This window comes from Pochonia chlamydosporia, assembly GCF_001653235.2.
Source record: "Pochonia chlamydosporia 170 chromosome Unknown PCv3seq00008, whole genome shotgun sequence".
In the NCBI taxonomy this organism is placed as follows: Eukaryota; Fungi; Ascomycota; class Sordariomycetes; order Hypocreales; family Clavicipitaceae; genus Pochonia; species Pochonia chlamydosporia.
In genome coordinates this window covers 730,096-743,625 of record NW_019154043.1, presented here as the reverse complement: position 1 = coordinate 743,625, position 13,530 = coordinate 730,096, and the positions used below count along the sequence as shown (strand labels likewise).

General features: G+C 50.6%; 6 protein-coding genes across 6 annotated transcripts; 2 read left to right on the top strand and 4 right to left on the bottom strand.

The window, feature by feature from the left end:
• Window positions 1–749: 749 nt before the first annotated feature.
• VFPPC_06689 (2-deoxy-D-gluconate 3-dehydrogenase) lies at window positions 750–1,648 on the bottom strand (the record flags this gene model as incomplete). The annotated part of the gene is made up of 3 exons (XM_018285682.1): window positions 750–1,196; window positions 1,245–1,457; window positions 1,526–1,648. The coding sequence occupies 3 exons, from the start codon at window positions 1,646–1,648 to the stop codon at window positions 750–752; spliced, it is 783 nt and encodes a 260-aa protein (XP_018138441.1).
• A 490-nt stretch (window positions 1,649–2,138) lies between these two features.
• On the bottom strand, window positions 2,139–6,079 carry VFPPC_06690 (protein kinase (Chm1); the record flags this gene model as incomplete). Its single annotated transcript, XM_018285683.1, has 5 exons — window positions 2,139–3,017; window positions 3,069–3,257; window positions 3,884–4,245; window positions 4,304–4,403; window positions 4,457–6,079. The coding sequence occupies 5 exons, from the start codon at window positions 6,077–6,079 to the stop codon at window positions 2,139–2,141; spliced, it is 3,153 nt and encodes a 1,050-aa protein (XP_018138442.1).
• A 1,374-nt stretch (window positions 6,080–7,453) lies between these two features.
• On the top strand, window positions 7,454–8,764 carry VFPPC_06691 (sorbitol dehydrogenase; the record flags this gene model as incomplete). Its single annotated transcript, XM_018285684.1, has 4 exons — window positions 7,454–7,510; window positions 7,575–7,945; window positions 7,995–8,403; window positions 8,462–8,764. The coding sequence occupies 4 exons, from the start codon at window positions 7,454–7,456 to the stop codon at window positions 8,762–8,764; spliced, it is 1,140 nt and encodes a 379-aa protein (XP_018138443.1).
• A 137-nt stretch (window positions 8,765–8,901) lies between these two features.
• On the bottom strand, window positions 8,902–10,098 carry VFPPC_06692 (D-galacturonic acid reductase; the record flags this gene model as incomplete). The annotated part of the gene is made up of 6 exons (XM_018285685.1): window positions 8,902–9,098; window positions 9,155–9,401; window positions 9,454–9,587; window positions 9,639–9,666; window positions 9,722–9,987; window positions 10,041–10,098. 6 exons carry the CDS (start codon window positions 10,096–10,098, stop codon window positions 8,902–8,904), a joined length of 930 nt encoding a protein of 309 aa, XP_018138444.1.
• An 828-nt stretch (window positions 10,099–10,926) lies between these two features.
• On the top strand, window positions 10,927–11,420 carry VFPPC_14093 (L-PSP endoribonuclease family protein; the record flags this gene model as incomplete). The annotated part of the gene is made up of 2 exons (XM_018291864.1): window positions 10,927–11,038; window positions 11,098–11,420. The coding sequence occupies 2 exons, from the start codon at window positions 10,927–10,929 to the stop codon at window positions 11,418–11,420; spliced, it is 435 nt and encodes a 144-aa protein (XP_018138445.1).
• A 270-nt stretch (window positions 11,421–11,690) lies between these two features.
• VFPPC_06693 (syntaxin 5) lies at window positions 11,691–12,766 on the bottom strand (the record flags this gene model as incomplete). The annotated part of the gene is made up of 3 exons (XM_018285686.1): window positions 11,691–11,715; window positions 11,776–12,472; window positions 12,529–12,766. 3 exons carry the CDS (start codon window positions 12,764–12,766, stop codon window positions 11,691–11,693), a joined length of 960 nt encoding a protein of 319 aa, XP_018138446.1.
• Window positions 12,767–13,530: the final 764 nt, after the last annotated feature.

The window sequence follows — 13,530 nt, the reverse complement described above, 5'->3', positions numbered from 1 at the left end:
AGACGACCACTTGCAGTCCATGTCCAGTCCAGTCTCCAGATGCAGCCTTCAGCCACCCACTGAACCCGTCGTAGCGCCCTGCACCCCGGACGGGATGGGATGGGTGTGGGCAACAAACGGAGGAAGGACGACGGATTTGAATTGGTTTTGGGTAGTGTTTCCGTGCTGAGCGGGGGTGCAGGAGTATAAGTTTTGTTCAGGTTTCTTAAGAATGGGCTGTTGTCCCTGATCCTCATCTTTGTGTCGTTCTGCTTCTTGCACTGTTCAGAGCCAAGTTCATCTGTTGACCGGATACGCTACACCTCATATTCACACGACTTACAATGCTTGACATGGATGAGTTTCACCCCGTTCTTGCGCGCATGCGTATCGCCGCTCTTCAGTCCGAGTACGTCTCCCGTTTCACGATGGACCCTTCAAATGCTAACTTTGTAGGGTGCTCTCTAAAAACACCCCGGCGAATGGCTTCGTTCGCTCACAACGCAGCAAGGTTACTGTGGTGAAGGACCCGTCTGGTGCTTGGAAACTCGGCAAGAAGAGGGTTGTCAGAGCGCGCTCAAACTCTTCGTCCAGCACGTCCTCTTAACTCTACGTATGTCTGGGGTATAACACGTTTACGGCCGATAGAAGGTATATGGGATTTCGCGTGGAATTGATAGTCGGAGTTTTAAGTTTAAGCGTCAGTTTCTAGTAGCGCTATGATACCTGTTTTCTTTTCCCAAAACTTGCTTTCTAAAGTAAACACTGTCTTACCGGCCCATCCAACCGCCGTCGACGACCAATGTATGGCCACTCACGTACGCACTCGCCCGACTGGCAAGGTACACTGTCGTTCCTTTGAAATCCTCCGGACTGCCCCATCTGCCGGCGGGAATGCGGGCGCTGATACTCGCCAGTCGCTCGGGGTTGTTCAGCAGCGCTGTGTTCATGTCCGTCTCAATGTATCCCGGGGCGATGGCGTTGACCGTGATGCCCTTTGACGTCCATTCGTTTGCGAAGCTCTTTGTGACTTGGCCGACTGCGCCTTTGGACGCTGCGTACGCGGGCACGGTGAGGCCGCCTTGGAAGGTGAGCAGCGAGGCAAAGTTGATGATGCTGCCACGGCGGCCGGTGGCTGGTGATGGTTCGAGATGGAGCATGTGTGCGCCAAAGTCTCGGCAGAGTGTGAAGACGGCATTGAGGTTCACTTGCATGACCTGGAAATGTCAGCGCGGTTCAGTGTAATCGTGGAAGATGTAGGATACCTCGTTGAAGTCGCTGTCGGGGAACTCTTCGCATGGATGTCTTCGCTGGATACCGGCACAGGTGACCAGAATTCGAACCTCATGCCCGTCAGCTAGAATCTTGGGCGTGAGCGCCTTGACGGATTCTTGGTCCGCCATGTCCGCCGTGTAGATCCACGCCTTGCGGCCCAACTGTTCAACTGCTTCTTTCGTGGCTGTGACGCCGGTGTCTCTCTATAGTACAGGCGTTAGCACGACTTGGAATTATTGTCTTTATCTTCTGCATTGTGATTCGACTCTACCTGCACGAGAATGACGTCGGCACCAGCTTCGGCGAGACCAATGGCTACGGCTTGGCCAATGCCACGGGTGCAGCCGGTGACGACGGCCGTCTGGCCTTGAAGCGAGAACATTGGCGCGCTCATTGTGCAAATTTTCCGTATATTTTCAGAGGCGACTTTGACGATTTCGAATGGGATGAGTATGATGATGTTCAGAGTTGATGAAATGCGATGCGCAACAGTGAAGCTGGATAAAGTGACATTGAAGCAAACGCCGATGCTCATTGATCCCCCCGCGGGGGCAGCACTGAGGGGCCGGTGGCAGTTGCTGCATCTGGTGATTGCGATTCAGGGTCCCACCATCGCTTATTGGTCTTACCCGGGAGCTTGGGCTTGCGGCGTCATTTAGCGATGTCAATATTCTGTTTATTGTTTATATCATGTCCGTTTGTATAGTTCTTTTTAACCAAGTGTTAGAGCCTTATTGATTGTTTTGTAGACAGATTTAATTATGTGGGCGTGGAGGCATCAAATAATCTTCTCCGTTACCGAGCATTTACAAATTCACGGTTATCCTAGACTTGACCGTATTCCAACTGCAATCACCCATTGAAATCTCTCATCTAACCAAAACTCACAACTTCTGAATCCACTCCTCTACCACCTTCTGAATCTCCCCGCTGTTCCTCTCCAAAAACATCATATGCCCATTCCCACGGATGCCCATCCTCCCCAACTCCATATGCTCAACCCTCCCACAACCCGCCTGTCTCAAAAACTCAACCGTACAATAATCATACACAGCATGATACGACGCTTCCGCCGTAACCACCAGTATCGGCGTATCCACCAGGTTCTTCAGCCTTCTCGGCGGCGGCTCCCTCGCCTGCAACACACACTCCGACAAGTCCGCCCCAGCCGGCGGATGCTTCACTTTGACAAAGTCCCTATCTGGATCTACCACAGGCGGATCATACGTGATGGGTGCGTCGACTATCCCCCACGGCCGTGTCTTGGCCGCACTAAACACGGCTTCCTGGAACGGCGGGCCCTTTGGTTCCAGGAGAATCATGGCGTGAACGAGATGTGGCCGTATGTCTGTGATTAGCGGTGGGTAGGCACCTGCTTGGCTGTGGCCGAGCAAGATGACGGGTTTTCCAATCCTGTCTAACAGAGATGCGCCGGCTTTTTGTGTCCGTATTTGTAGGTATGTCTCATTGTTGATGAACTGGACTGTCGATGCGTAAAATGCGTCAAAGATGGGGTCGCCCATGATACCCGTGCCAGGCCACTGTGTATGCTTCGCAGCTTGAGGCCATTGCATCGCTCTTTTTGGAGCCGTGAACCGATCTTGCATGAGTTCAGCGGAATATGTGGATGGAGATGGAACGCCGTCGCCGGGATGCCATGCTGACCTCCCGCGGAGTGGTTGGTCTATGATGTACACTTCGTAGCCTTGGAGTAGAAAGTCTGATGCCCAGCCACGGCCGCCATCAGGTTTGTTGAGGAAGTTCTTGAAACTGTTAGCAATGGGGAGAGCCTAGCATCGCATTGTACGACCTACCGTGCCAGTCATACAATTTCCATGCATCATTATTATGGGAATCTTTTGTGTCACCCCTTGAGCTGGGACCAGTTTCTCCACGTACATTTGATCGCGGAAGAAATGGCCCCCTTTTTCGTCTTTGGCATATTCTCCTCCGATGTAGAAGTATGTTCGGATGTGAGGAACTTCAGTGTCAGGAGTTTCCTGCTGTTTTGGAGGGTTAGCATTGCTGATGGCGATCATTGTTGCCGTAGCTAGTAGCTTTGCTAGACGCATAGTGTTGAGTTTGTACCTCTTTCGATGTGGCCATTTCACAGTTGTTGTGAAGCGGTGAAAAGGAAAGCTTGAGATGTGTCGTGATGCGGGTCCTTGAGAATTGGCTCAATGGCCTGTCTGTATCATTTGAGGGGTATGATTCTTACTAGGTGCGTCCCTACTTAGCAATTGGATCATCCCAGCCTCGGTTACCTTATACCATCTCTTAGTTGAATCGCCGCTAGGGATTTGCCATGGATGATGGATCGACGATTGCCGAATCTATGGAGGTTGGTTGTGTGGGGAGAGGGGAAGCGCCACGTCGATCCGAAAGCCGAAATGGTGGTCAACATCACAAAGCTTATGTCGAAGTCTTTACCTCAAAGGTGTTATTAGACAGACCACGCCAATATAAATATAGCCGACTCTACCATTTTCTGCAACGAGAGGTCGCTCAAGGCTTATATTTTGCATTCAAACCATTCCCAAACCAGAGTCTATGAATGACTCAAGCTAAACAGTCCCTTGCTTCCCTAAATGCGATTTTTAAAATTCAACAACTCCACAAGCTCGCTTACAGACCCCCCAGAGTTCAGAAATTCGTGGTCCAGCAACTCATCCGTCGAGGCACGCTGCTCGACATCCACTCTTAGACATCTGGCTAGGAATGACTTGAGCAATGGGCTATGCTTGGCGGCATGCCGCAGTGGTGGTGTCCCTGACGTCGCAATGAGGTACAACGCCCTTAATGGCTCCTCGTCCATATAAGGGGGCTCCATTTCAGCCATCTCAATAGCCATGATACCAAGAGACCATACATCAATCTTGTAGCTGTAGTTCTTTTGCTTCACAACTTCGGGGGCCATCCAGTACGTGGTTCCCACCATTGTTGCGCGTTTGGATCGTCGCTCGTTGAGTTTCGCGCAGAATCCAAAGTCGGCTATAAAATATTAGCAAACTGTTCAGAAAACTCGGTGTAATTAGCTGCATTGACATACTGATCTTAATGTGTCCCCTGCTGTCCATGAGAACATTGTCGCTCTTGATGTCTCTGTGAATGATGCGCCTAGAATGCAGATGCTGCAAGCCTTGGCAAGTCTAGAACTGTCAGTGCAACGTCACTATGGTATCCAAAGACAAGTCAGTCTCACCTCCCTACAAATGGTCGCCATATGCCGTTCAGGGATCGTCAAGTTGTTGTCGATGATATCGTTCAATGCACCACCGTCGATGTACTCAATCACAACCCATAACTGCCTATTATCATTCACTAAGAATGCATCCAAGAAATTAATGATATTTTCGTGCCGGTTCTCTTTCATGATCATTATCTCATCCACGAGAAGCTCCTTGCGAGGCTGGCGCGCAAGGCTCATTTCCTTGATGGCCACGCGAGCATTCAGACCTCGCTCAAGCATAATATCTTGAGCAACACCAACTGCGGTGTCTTTGATCTTTGCAACGTAGACTGAACCGGAGGCGCCTTGTCCAATCTTCCTTTGCCTCGAATAGGAGTGATCTGGATTTCCTGCAGATACAACCGCCTGCAGCTTTGAGATGAGTTCCGCTTCTGATGTGGTGAGATGCCGGACGGCTTGTCTCCTCTTCGACGGAACTGGAATGGCTGTCAAAGTAGGGTCCTGGGCTGGTTTCGAGACCTGTTCAGGTCGAGTTACAGACACCTCAAGTGTTGACTTGTCTGGAACTGTCTTGGTTGGTGATTGATCCGCAGCAGGGCGAACCGGCTGAGGAGGAACTCTTCGTAGCTTTGGAGCCAAGGGTGCAGGACGGAGGGGTTGGATGTCTTGCCTGGCATTGGGAGCGACCCTACTGGAGGACTCGGTATTGGATATTGAGAGATTCTCGATCGGTAAATTGGGTACCCTTTCTTGACTTCTTTCTCTTCTCTGCTCATGTTGTTGGAAAGTGAGCTTGCTGTTAGCACCTTGCGGGAGATATGCATTTGCCCGAGGCGCAGATGAAATGTTGGCAGAAGTTGCGGCAATCGCATCAATGTCAGGGTCTTCGGTCAGCTCTTCGAGTAATCGATTTGCTGAAGTTGGTGACAAAGCTAGGTACTCCTCGGGGTTGTCTGTCTTTTTGGTCAAATCCGAATAGAAGTCGACGGCTTCGATGACGGCTTGTGGATTTCGTGCATAATCCTCCTTGGTGATTGCGGACGCACTTAGCAGTTGAACCCACTCGTGAGGCAGACCAACGAATTCCTTGCTGCCTGGGTTGAATCCAACGTGGATGGCATGGGAAAAATTGGTGGGATTGCTCACACCACCCAGTCCAGGGCATGCCATGTATATGCAGTCAATCCATTTGTACAAGTCGTCCTCCGTTTTGGTCCTCAGGTGCATGACCCGGAACTCGCCCTCCTTCTCGCCAGGACTAGTTGAAGAACAATTACCTCTCCTCTTAATCTCCAGGATGGGAGTACCAGTTTCGACACGACCAACGCCAACCACATCACTCAGAAAGAGGGTATATGCGGACTTGCCGCCTTCGGATTTGCAGAAGTCAAGCCACTCCTTGCGTAGGACCAAGTATCTGTCCTTCCAAGCAGTAATGAAGCTTCCTTCCTTAACCGTAACCCATCCTTGCTGTCGTACCGGAGAGGCTACGAATCCTGATGCGTTGTTATGTTGACGTCGTGCAACTGGCAGTGGGACTGTAGAGCCGGAGTAAGTGGTTGTTGTGGTACCTGGAACCGTCGAGATAGCCGTATTAGCTAATGTAGTCCCAGGGCCGCGTTGCTGCCGAGACATCTTGACGGTCGGCAAACAAAGCTGGCGAGGCCGATTGACTGAGTCGTTTGGTGCAAGCAAGTTAGTGTGACCAGTCAAGTCACAACAAAGTTGGCCTCCCTTGATGGGGAGTTCTGCAACTCTTCCGCCGTTGACCCCCAAGTGGGCTTGCAGCCGACAACACGGGTTCACAGGCAGAGAAGGCTAATAGAGGTTGTGTTTTGTCGTCGCGTATCTGTTCACAGAAACTTGAGGTGGCCTTTGTTGGTAAACCTGAGGCAAGGGACACGACGCAGCCTTGTTCTGACTCCGGAACAATCTACTTCCTAGAAGAGGCTCTGAACGGCCGACGATCGACGCGAGAGGTTGCGATGGAGAAAAACGAAGTCTTTTGAGAGCGATCCAAGCTCACCGCGCGTGGAATGTTCCGCGGCTTCTCCAGAAGCTAGCGATCTTGGATTTTTCTGAGGCTTGAAGCCATCAGATTGCGGAGGTGGGGAAGTCTAGATTGATGTCTGGAGATCTCCGACCAACAACCAATATTGTCCATGGTACATGGTCCCTGAGAGTTCATGTCAGCAAGGGGGGGAGGCTGAAAATTCACGGCCCGACAAATACAACTCTAGCCAGTTCATACTCGTGGTTGCACTGAATGGTGATATTCGTCCACAAACAGGCAACTTGACATATTTGGTTCTGAGGATGGAGCCGCATCTGTTCAGCATCACAGCTTGGATTGCGGTGCATCCAGCAAGCAAACTGAGCTCCAAGGGCTTGCAGCTTGCATGACGATCAGCCACAAAGAAAGAACTGACCAAAGCCGGAACAACATCACCCTCAGCAGCAGTATTTAACAGAGGAGAAAGATGGGATTTGCGACATCGCATTGACTGATGCCAAGTTTTCAATTGATGCCAAGAGACTGGAATTTTTGGAGTATGTGAATTGCCCTGAACCGCTCCTTCCTTGTGTTGCTTGACTACCATTTAGGGCAACTCTCTCCGGCGAGGGGTCAAGTTTTCAAGAGCTTCTCCAGCTGTGCCCCGCCCCCACCTCTGCCAATTGACCCAGTCCCTCGTGTCGGACATGAGTGACCTTGTGCGGCTATTGAATCAGATGCATGACTGATCGGCGAATGATTGCCAGACCCTACTCCGAACATTAAAGCCTGAATCGTCATTCCCTTGCTAAAGAGTCCGCGACTTCGGACTCCGTATAGACTTGTGGCTACGAAAGGCTCTGTGGATCTTGTTTCGTGGAAGTTCCATCATCTCCCAAGTTTACATCTCAAGCCAACTTTTGCTCTCATCGGTTTCTTTGCCAACTCTCTGAACTTTTTGCTTGTAATTTTTCTGGGAGCAAATTCGGACCTCATCGGTTGTGAAAATCATCAGAATGGCGACTCAAACTGTCAAAGCTTCCGTCTTACACGGAGCAAAGGACTTACGAATTGTTCGAAACCGCTCTGATACGTCTTCTGATACAGCGCCGTATGCTGACCATGGCCTTACTCTAGGAGAACCGTGCCCTGCCAGCTCCTGCAGCCGACGAAGTTCAGATTGCCGTTCAATCAACGGGGCTTTGTGGCTCTGATTTACACTACTACAACCATTACCGAAATGGAGACATTATCGTTCGCGAGCCGCTGACACTGGGCCACGAGTCGAGCGGAACTGTAGTGGCTGTTGGTTCAGATGTGACCAACCTGACACCCGGAGACCGCGTCGCTCTTGAAGTTGGTCTGCCCTGTGAGAACTGCGAATACTGCAGAGAAGGTCGCTACAACATTTGCCGAGAAATGAAATTTAGAAGCTCGGCAAAGGCCAATCCTCATGCGCAGGGTACTCTGCAGGAGAGAATCAACCACCCAGCTCGATGGTGCCACAAGTAAGACTCGTGAAGTTCTTTTAAATTAGATCCAAACTAATTGCAATAGACTACCATCTGAGCTATCTCTAGACCTAGGAGCCATTATTGAGCCTCTATCCGTCGCTATGCATGCACGCAACCGTGCCAACTTGCCCGCTGGTGCCACGGTGTTGGTCATTGGTGCTGGTGCTGTTGGCCTGCTAGCTGCAGCAGTGAGCAAGGCCGACAAGGCGGCTGCAGTCGTTATTGCTGATATTCAGAAAGACCGCGTCGACTTTGCTGTTGCAAATGGCTATGCTGATGCTGGTTTTGTTGTGCCCATGGCCCGTCCAGAGACCATCCAGGAGAAATTAGCTTATGCACAAGACGTTGCTACCAAAATTAAGGAGACGGAAGTAAACGGGAAACCTGTGGGCGAATTTTCTGGCGTCTACGAGTGTACCGGTGTTGAGACATGCACTCAGACAGCCATATACGTATGTTGAACCTACCATCTCCTTCCCAAGTCCAAGCAAAACACTGACACCGTGCCAGGCAACCAAACCAGGTGGTCAGGTCATGATCATCGGCATGGGCAACCCTATTCTCACTCTGCCGATGTCGGCAGCCGCGCTTCGCGAGGTCAACATAGTTGGCGTTTTCCGATACGCTAATGTCTACGGAAAAGCCATCGAGTTGCTGTCAAACCGTCCAGCCAACATGCCGGATTTGTCATCGCTCATCACTCATCGCTTCAAGGGCCTGGACCAGATAAGTGATGCATTTGCCATGGCAGCCAAGGTTAAGGATGATTCTGGAAGTCTGGTTTTAAAAGTTGTAGTAGATATGAAGGAGTAACAGTGGCAAGTTGGAGTGATGATGTAGCATGTACAAAAATACAATCTGAGAAGCATCCAAGATGGGAGTCTAGTTAAAATCATTACAGTCTATATTTTCAAGTCTCTTCTATCAAATTCGTTATCATGTAGCCACGTTTACTGCTTATCCGGGAATCCAAAGTTGATTCCAAAAGGCGGGTACACATAGCGCTTCAGCTCGCCCTTCTTGGTCAAATCGTCAGAGTAGTCAGTAAGAACCTTCATGTCCTCGGCGTCCAACTTGACGGTTTCGAGATTTGCCTTGATACGAGCCGGCGTGACGGACTTGGGAAGGACGGTACTGCCTCGTGCGACTACATTGGCGTTAGTGAATTCTTACAGAGACCAATACTATGGGATGATTGCATACCGTGGTAGCTGAGCAGAATAGTTGAGGGACTGACGCCCTTCTTCTCAGCGAGCTTGACAACAGGGGCTGCGCTCATCATGGGCCCGCCGGTGCTTCCTAGGGGGCTGTAAGCCATGATGTGAATGCCCTTCTGGTTGCACAGGTCGACGATCTCCTGCTGCGGAAGGCTGGGGTGGTTCTCGATCTGGTTGACAGCGGGGACGACCTTTGCGTGCGGGAGAAGCTGTTCGAGATATTTTTTGCTGTACTATTACGATTGTCAGTGGTTTTGAGGTAGCTTGTCTTGCTGATTGACTCACATTGCAGACACCAACGGCCTTGGCCTTGCCGCTCGCGAATACCTGCTCCATCTGCTTCCACGCTTCGACGTGGTTCCAGTCCTTGATGATGTCGCGCGATCCGTCAGGGTGAGTAGGGAACTTGTCGTCGTTACCTACAACCATTAGCATGAGAATTTCCAACAGCAGCACAGTGAATATCTTACCCTCGGGGTTGAGCAAAACCGGCCAGTGCTACTCAAGCTCATTAGCAACTCATTCTCAAACGGGTTTCTTAGACTGAACTCACAATGAGGAACAAGTCCACGTATTCCAGCCCCAAACTCTTCAAGCTCTTCTCCAATCCCTCCGCAACGCGGGTATTATACGTCGCCCACACCTTGCTCACAACAAACACATCCTCGCGCTTCACACCAGCCTCAAAAGCCTCCTTGAGACCCTGCCCAACCTCACCTTCATTACCGTAGCAGTACGCGCCATCGACGAGCTTGTACCCGTTCTGAAGGGCGTATGAAACGGCAGCCTTGACTTCACCAGGCTTGGATTGCCAAGTTCCTTTCCAAGCACACCGTTAGTTCTTGGTCATGAAAGTCTGGAAGTATACGTACCCAGGCCAACAGCGGGAATCTGAGCACCAGTGTTGAGCTTAAACTTGAGGTCAGACATTTTGTAAACAATTCACACGAAAATAGAGGGGGAAGATTGGAAACACCGCCGGACACTACGTCAAGTGGGATGAGAGCTATTATATTGTCGGTTTGCACTAATTTATTTTACATGAGGACAATCTCGTCGCATTGCATCGCTGCGCAAGGGTCAACCTGCTTCCATGTCAGTAACCGATAGGTACCTTGACTACTGTAATTGGTTGCCGTCGGCGAGAGAAGCTCAAGGCGGGATGGGAAGTGGAGAATATCGACGTCTGGGCGCACTTCTGGCCACGGAGAAAATAGACCGTTGAGTCTTGGTGGGCTTGCGGTGGGGGTGATTTTTCTCCGTTTCTCGGGGTAGTTCAGGTCGAATGTGTTTTCTTTGCTTGATTGAGGAGCTTTGCAATGAAGACGGGTCCAGTGGCCGTGTTTCGGAATCGGTTCGGGGAAAGGCCCGGCCGAACGTCCGGTCTGTTCTGCATTCGGGGATGGCAATTGCGTGGTTGCATGGGAAGTGCCAACTGGTCTACTTTTTATGCATGCCTAATGTATATCAGCTTATATACATCGGGCGTCAGCTGCATCAACAAATAGCTTCGAGTTTGGACAGCCACGCCTCGCCCAGTCAGTGAGCTTCGTTGCAGCGAGCCACGTAAACCTTATTATGACCCCGTGAGGGGAAGGACTCGTGTTGGTGCTTGCTGAATGATTCGAAACACATATTTAATACCGCGTGGCAGCTCTACAAGATGGACAGTCTATTTCCTCGAACATATCGCGGAGTCAGCTGTACCCTACAGTCCAAGCAGAGTCTGCCAAACTAAGACCGCGCACCAAAAACATCATGTCCCACCTCAAATACTTCGCGTACGAGAAGTTTGGAACTCGTCAGAGGGAACTTTATCGATACAGCCAAGCTGTACGCGTGGGAGACCGGATCGAACTCGCGGGTCAAGGTATAGTGGACTTGTAGAAACATCAAGCGAGCTGTCTTCTAACAGACATTATCAACCAGGCGGCTGGGACCCCGACACTGGGGTTATTGACGAAGATCTTATCGCCCAAATTGACCTCGCGTTCAGCAACGTCGACCGAGCCTTAAAGGATGCTGGTGGCAAAGGGTGGGAGCAAGTCTTTCGGGTCAACTCGTATCACACTACTCTCAATCACGAAGTCCTAGGGGCTATGGTGCGTAACGTCGAGAAATGGATGCCCAATCATCAGCCGATATGGACTTGTGTTGGTGTGAATCGCCTTGCTGAAGAGGATATGCGTGTGGAAATTGAGGTGTCTGCTCATGATCCCGACAGCGCAACTGCGGCGACGGCCAGTAAATGAGCTCTGTGCTGCAGGTAAAACACAAGTTGTGGCCAAGTTGGTATTCTGTGGTACTGCTTGTGAAGGGCGCAGCCTGGCTGCGGCTGGTATTAATGAATCTTATCTAAGCCCACTACTCTCGACGCCTCTAAAACAGCAAAAAATGTAAACTCCCAGAAATGTAGGCGTACAAAAGAAATCTCGCGTGTAGTCAATCATCCACAGTGGTATCCATACAAGCATTTGCACTGTAGCACATCATGTTTTCGCCCTTTGCAAATCGTATTCTGCTTAGCCGGAAACCAATACCCAGAGACTGTTTACACATCATGTTAGCAACAATAATGTCTGTCGAAACTTTGATAGGGGCACTTACAGGAAGAAAATCATCAACACGCCAAACATCTTTGCTATTAACCACCTGTTGCTCGACACACGAGACCAGTATTTCAACAGTTCTCTTTGAGCGCCCTCAACATTGTCTACGACATCGTCTGTGTTGGCGTCGATTCGCTCAATCATTTCGCTTTGTTCCGACACCATGGTTGCCAACTGCCCAAAGATACTGCCCAGCTCATTGATCGTCGACTCGATGGCTTCGATGGCTTCTCCTCTTTGTTGGATATAGGTGTTTGTGGGTTGGGCTTCTTCCATCATCAGCAGCTGCTGGTCGCCCACCGGGTTGAGGGAGAGCGTGTCAGATGCAGGAGCCGGTGAGGATCGGTTGGGCGTGCCGTACAGAGGCGAGGCTGACTTCTGGATGGAAGGCTGCGCATGCTGCGAGACAGATGAGATGAAGTTTTCCGTTCGTGATCTTGACGCTTGGATATTCTTGGTTCGCTCCTCCAGTACGTCCTTGAAGTTGACCGAGACGTCCGTAAGTTTGCCTTGTAGCAAGTAGACGACGTTCTTGTTGTGCTCCCCCTCTTGGTCGGCCTTCGGGTGTTGTTGCTTTGAAAGATTTTGTAAGCCGCCAATCTGCTGGTTCAGGGCGGACAGATCTTGCTTGATGACGAAAGTAAGTTCGTTGATCTCGACGGGTCGGTCGTCGAACATGGTGCGTCTCCTGGCAACTATTCATATGTTAGCCTTGCCATACATAAGGCAAACTGACTAGAATTAAACCAACGCTGTGCTAGTTTCTCGAGTTTGCCCATGGTCGCAGAGATGCCTCGACCAATATCGGCGGCACTCCTGGCAAAGTCTGACTTCTTTGCCTGAACGGATCCATCTGCGGCGGCTCTCTGAGCATCTGTCAGGAGCGACCGTCTTTGCGCGCCGACTTTGTTGGCATTTTGACGCTTTTGCGCTTGAGCGAGAACTGATTTGAACTCGGAGGTTCGGTCTTGGACGGACGCGACAGCCATTTCGATCAAATGTCACAGCGAAAGCCGAATCAGGGGAGAACAGCGACCAGCGCGGCTTCGCGACCGAGGCGACTTGAGATATCGATGGAGGAGATTCGACTCAGCAGTCACACGACTGTGGTTGAGCTGTTGGTTCGCCGGTTCGGATCGTTCCAAGTGGACCTGATGAGTTTGTTTTCGTCGCGATTCTGTTTCAAAGGCAAAAGTGCTGATGTTGAGGGTGATGGCGCGATTTAGGCGGGAGAGTGTTGGCAATCGGTGGTGGGTTTGGAAAGGATCTAACTAGGTTCAGAAGCAGCAAAAAGACACAATTCTATCAATTTGTAAAGGTGTCAAGGAACGTGGTGAACAAGAAGGACGATGAAGCGCAACGGAGCCTGGAGTTCGGCAATGGAGGAACTGACGCTCCTGTCCTGTTCAATTACGACACACGTGGTTACTTCGGCTTGGCTGAGTTTTGGTTGGCTTTGGCAGGCGACGACTGACGCAGGCGGAAAGGGGTGACCGATCAAAGCGCCACAGAGCCCATGGCCTACGCCACACTTTTACTTCTTTGGAAATTGAATAGCAGTTTCGCCACATTGGCTGCAAAACCAAACGAAGCTTTAGCTGAGTGCCTGGGAACGGAGCACTCCTTGCAGAGTGGGAATTTACGAGTCTGCACCCAAGATTAAATACCTAGGTATCTAAGTACATAAGTTGCTGGAAATAAAGCGACGATACATTGTCTTCTTTATTCGTGTATGGATGATGGCTTCTACAAG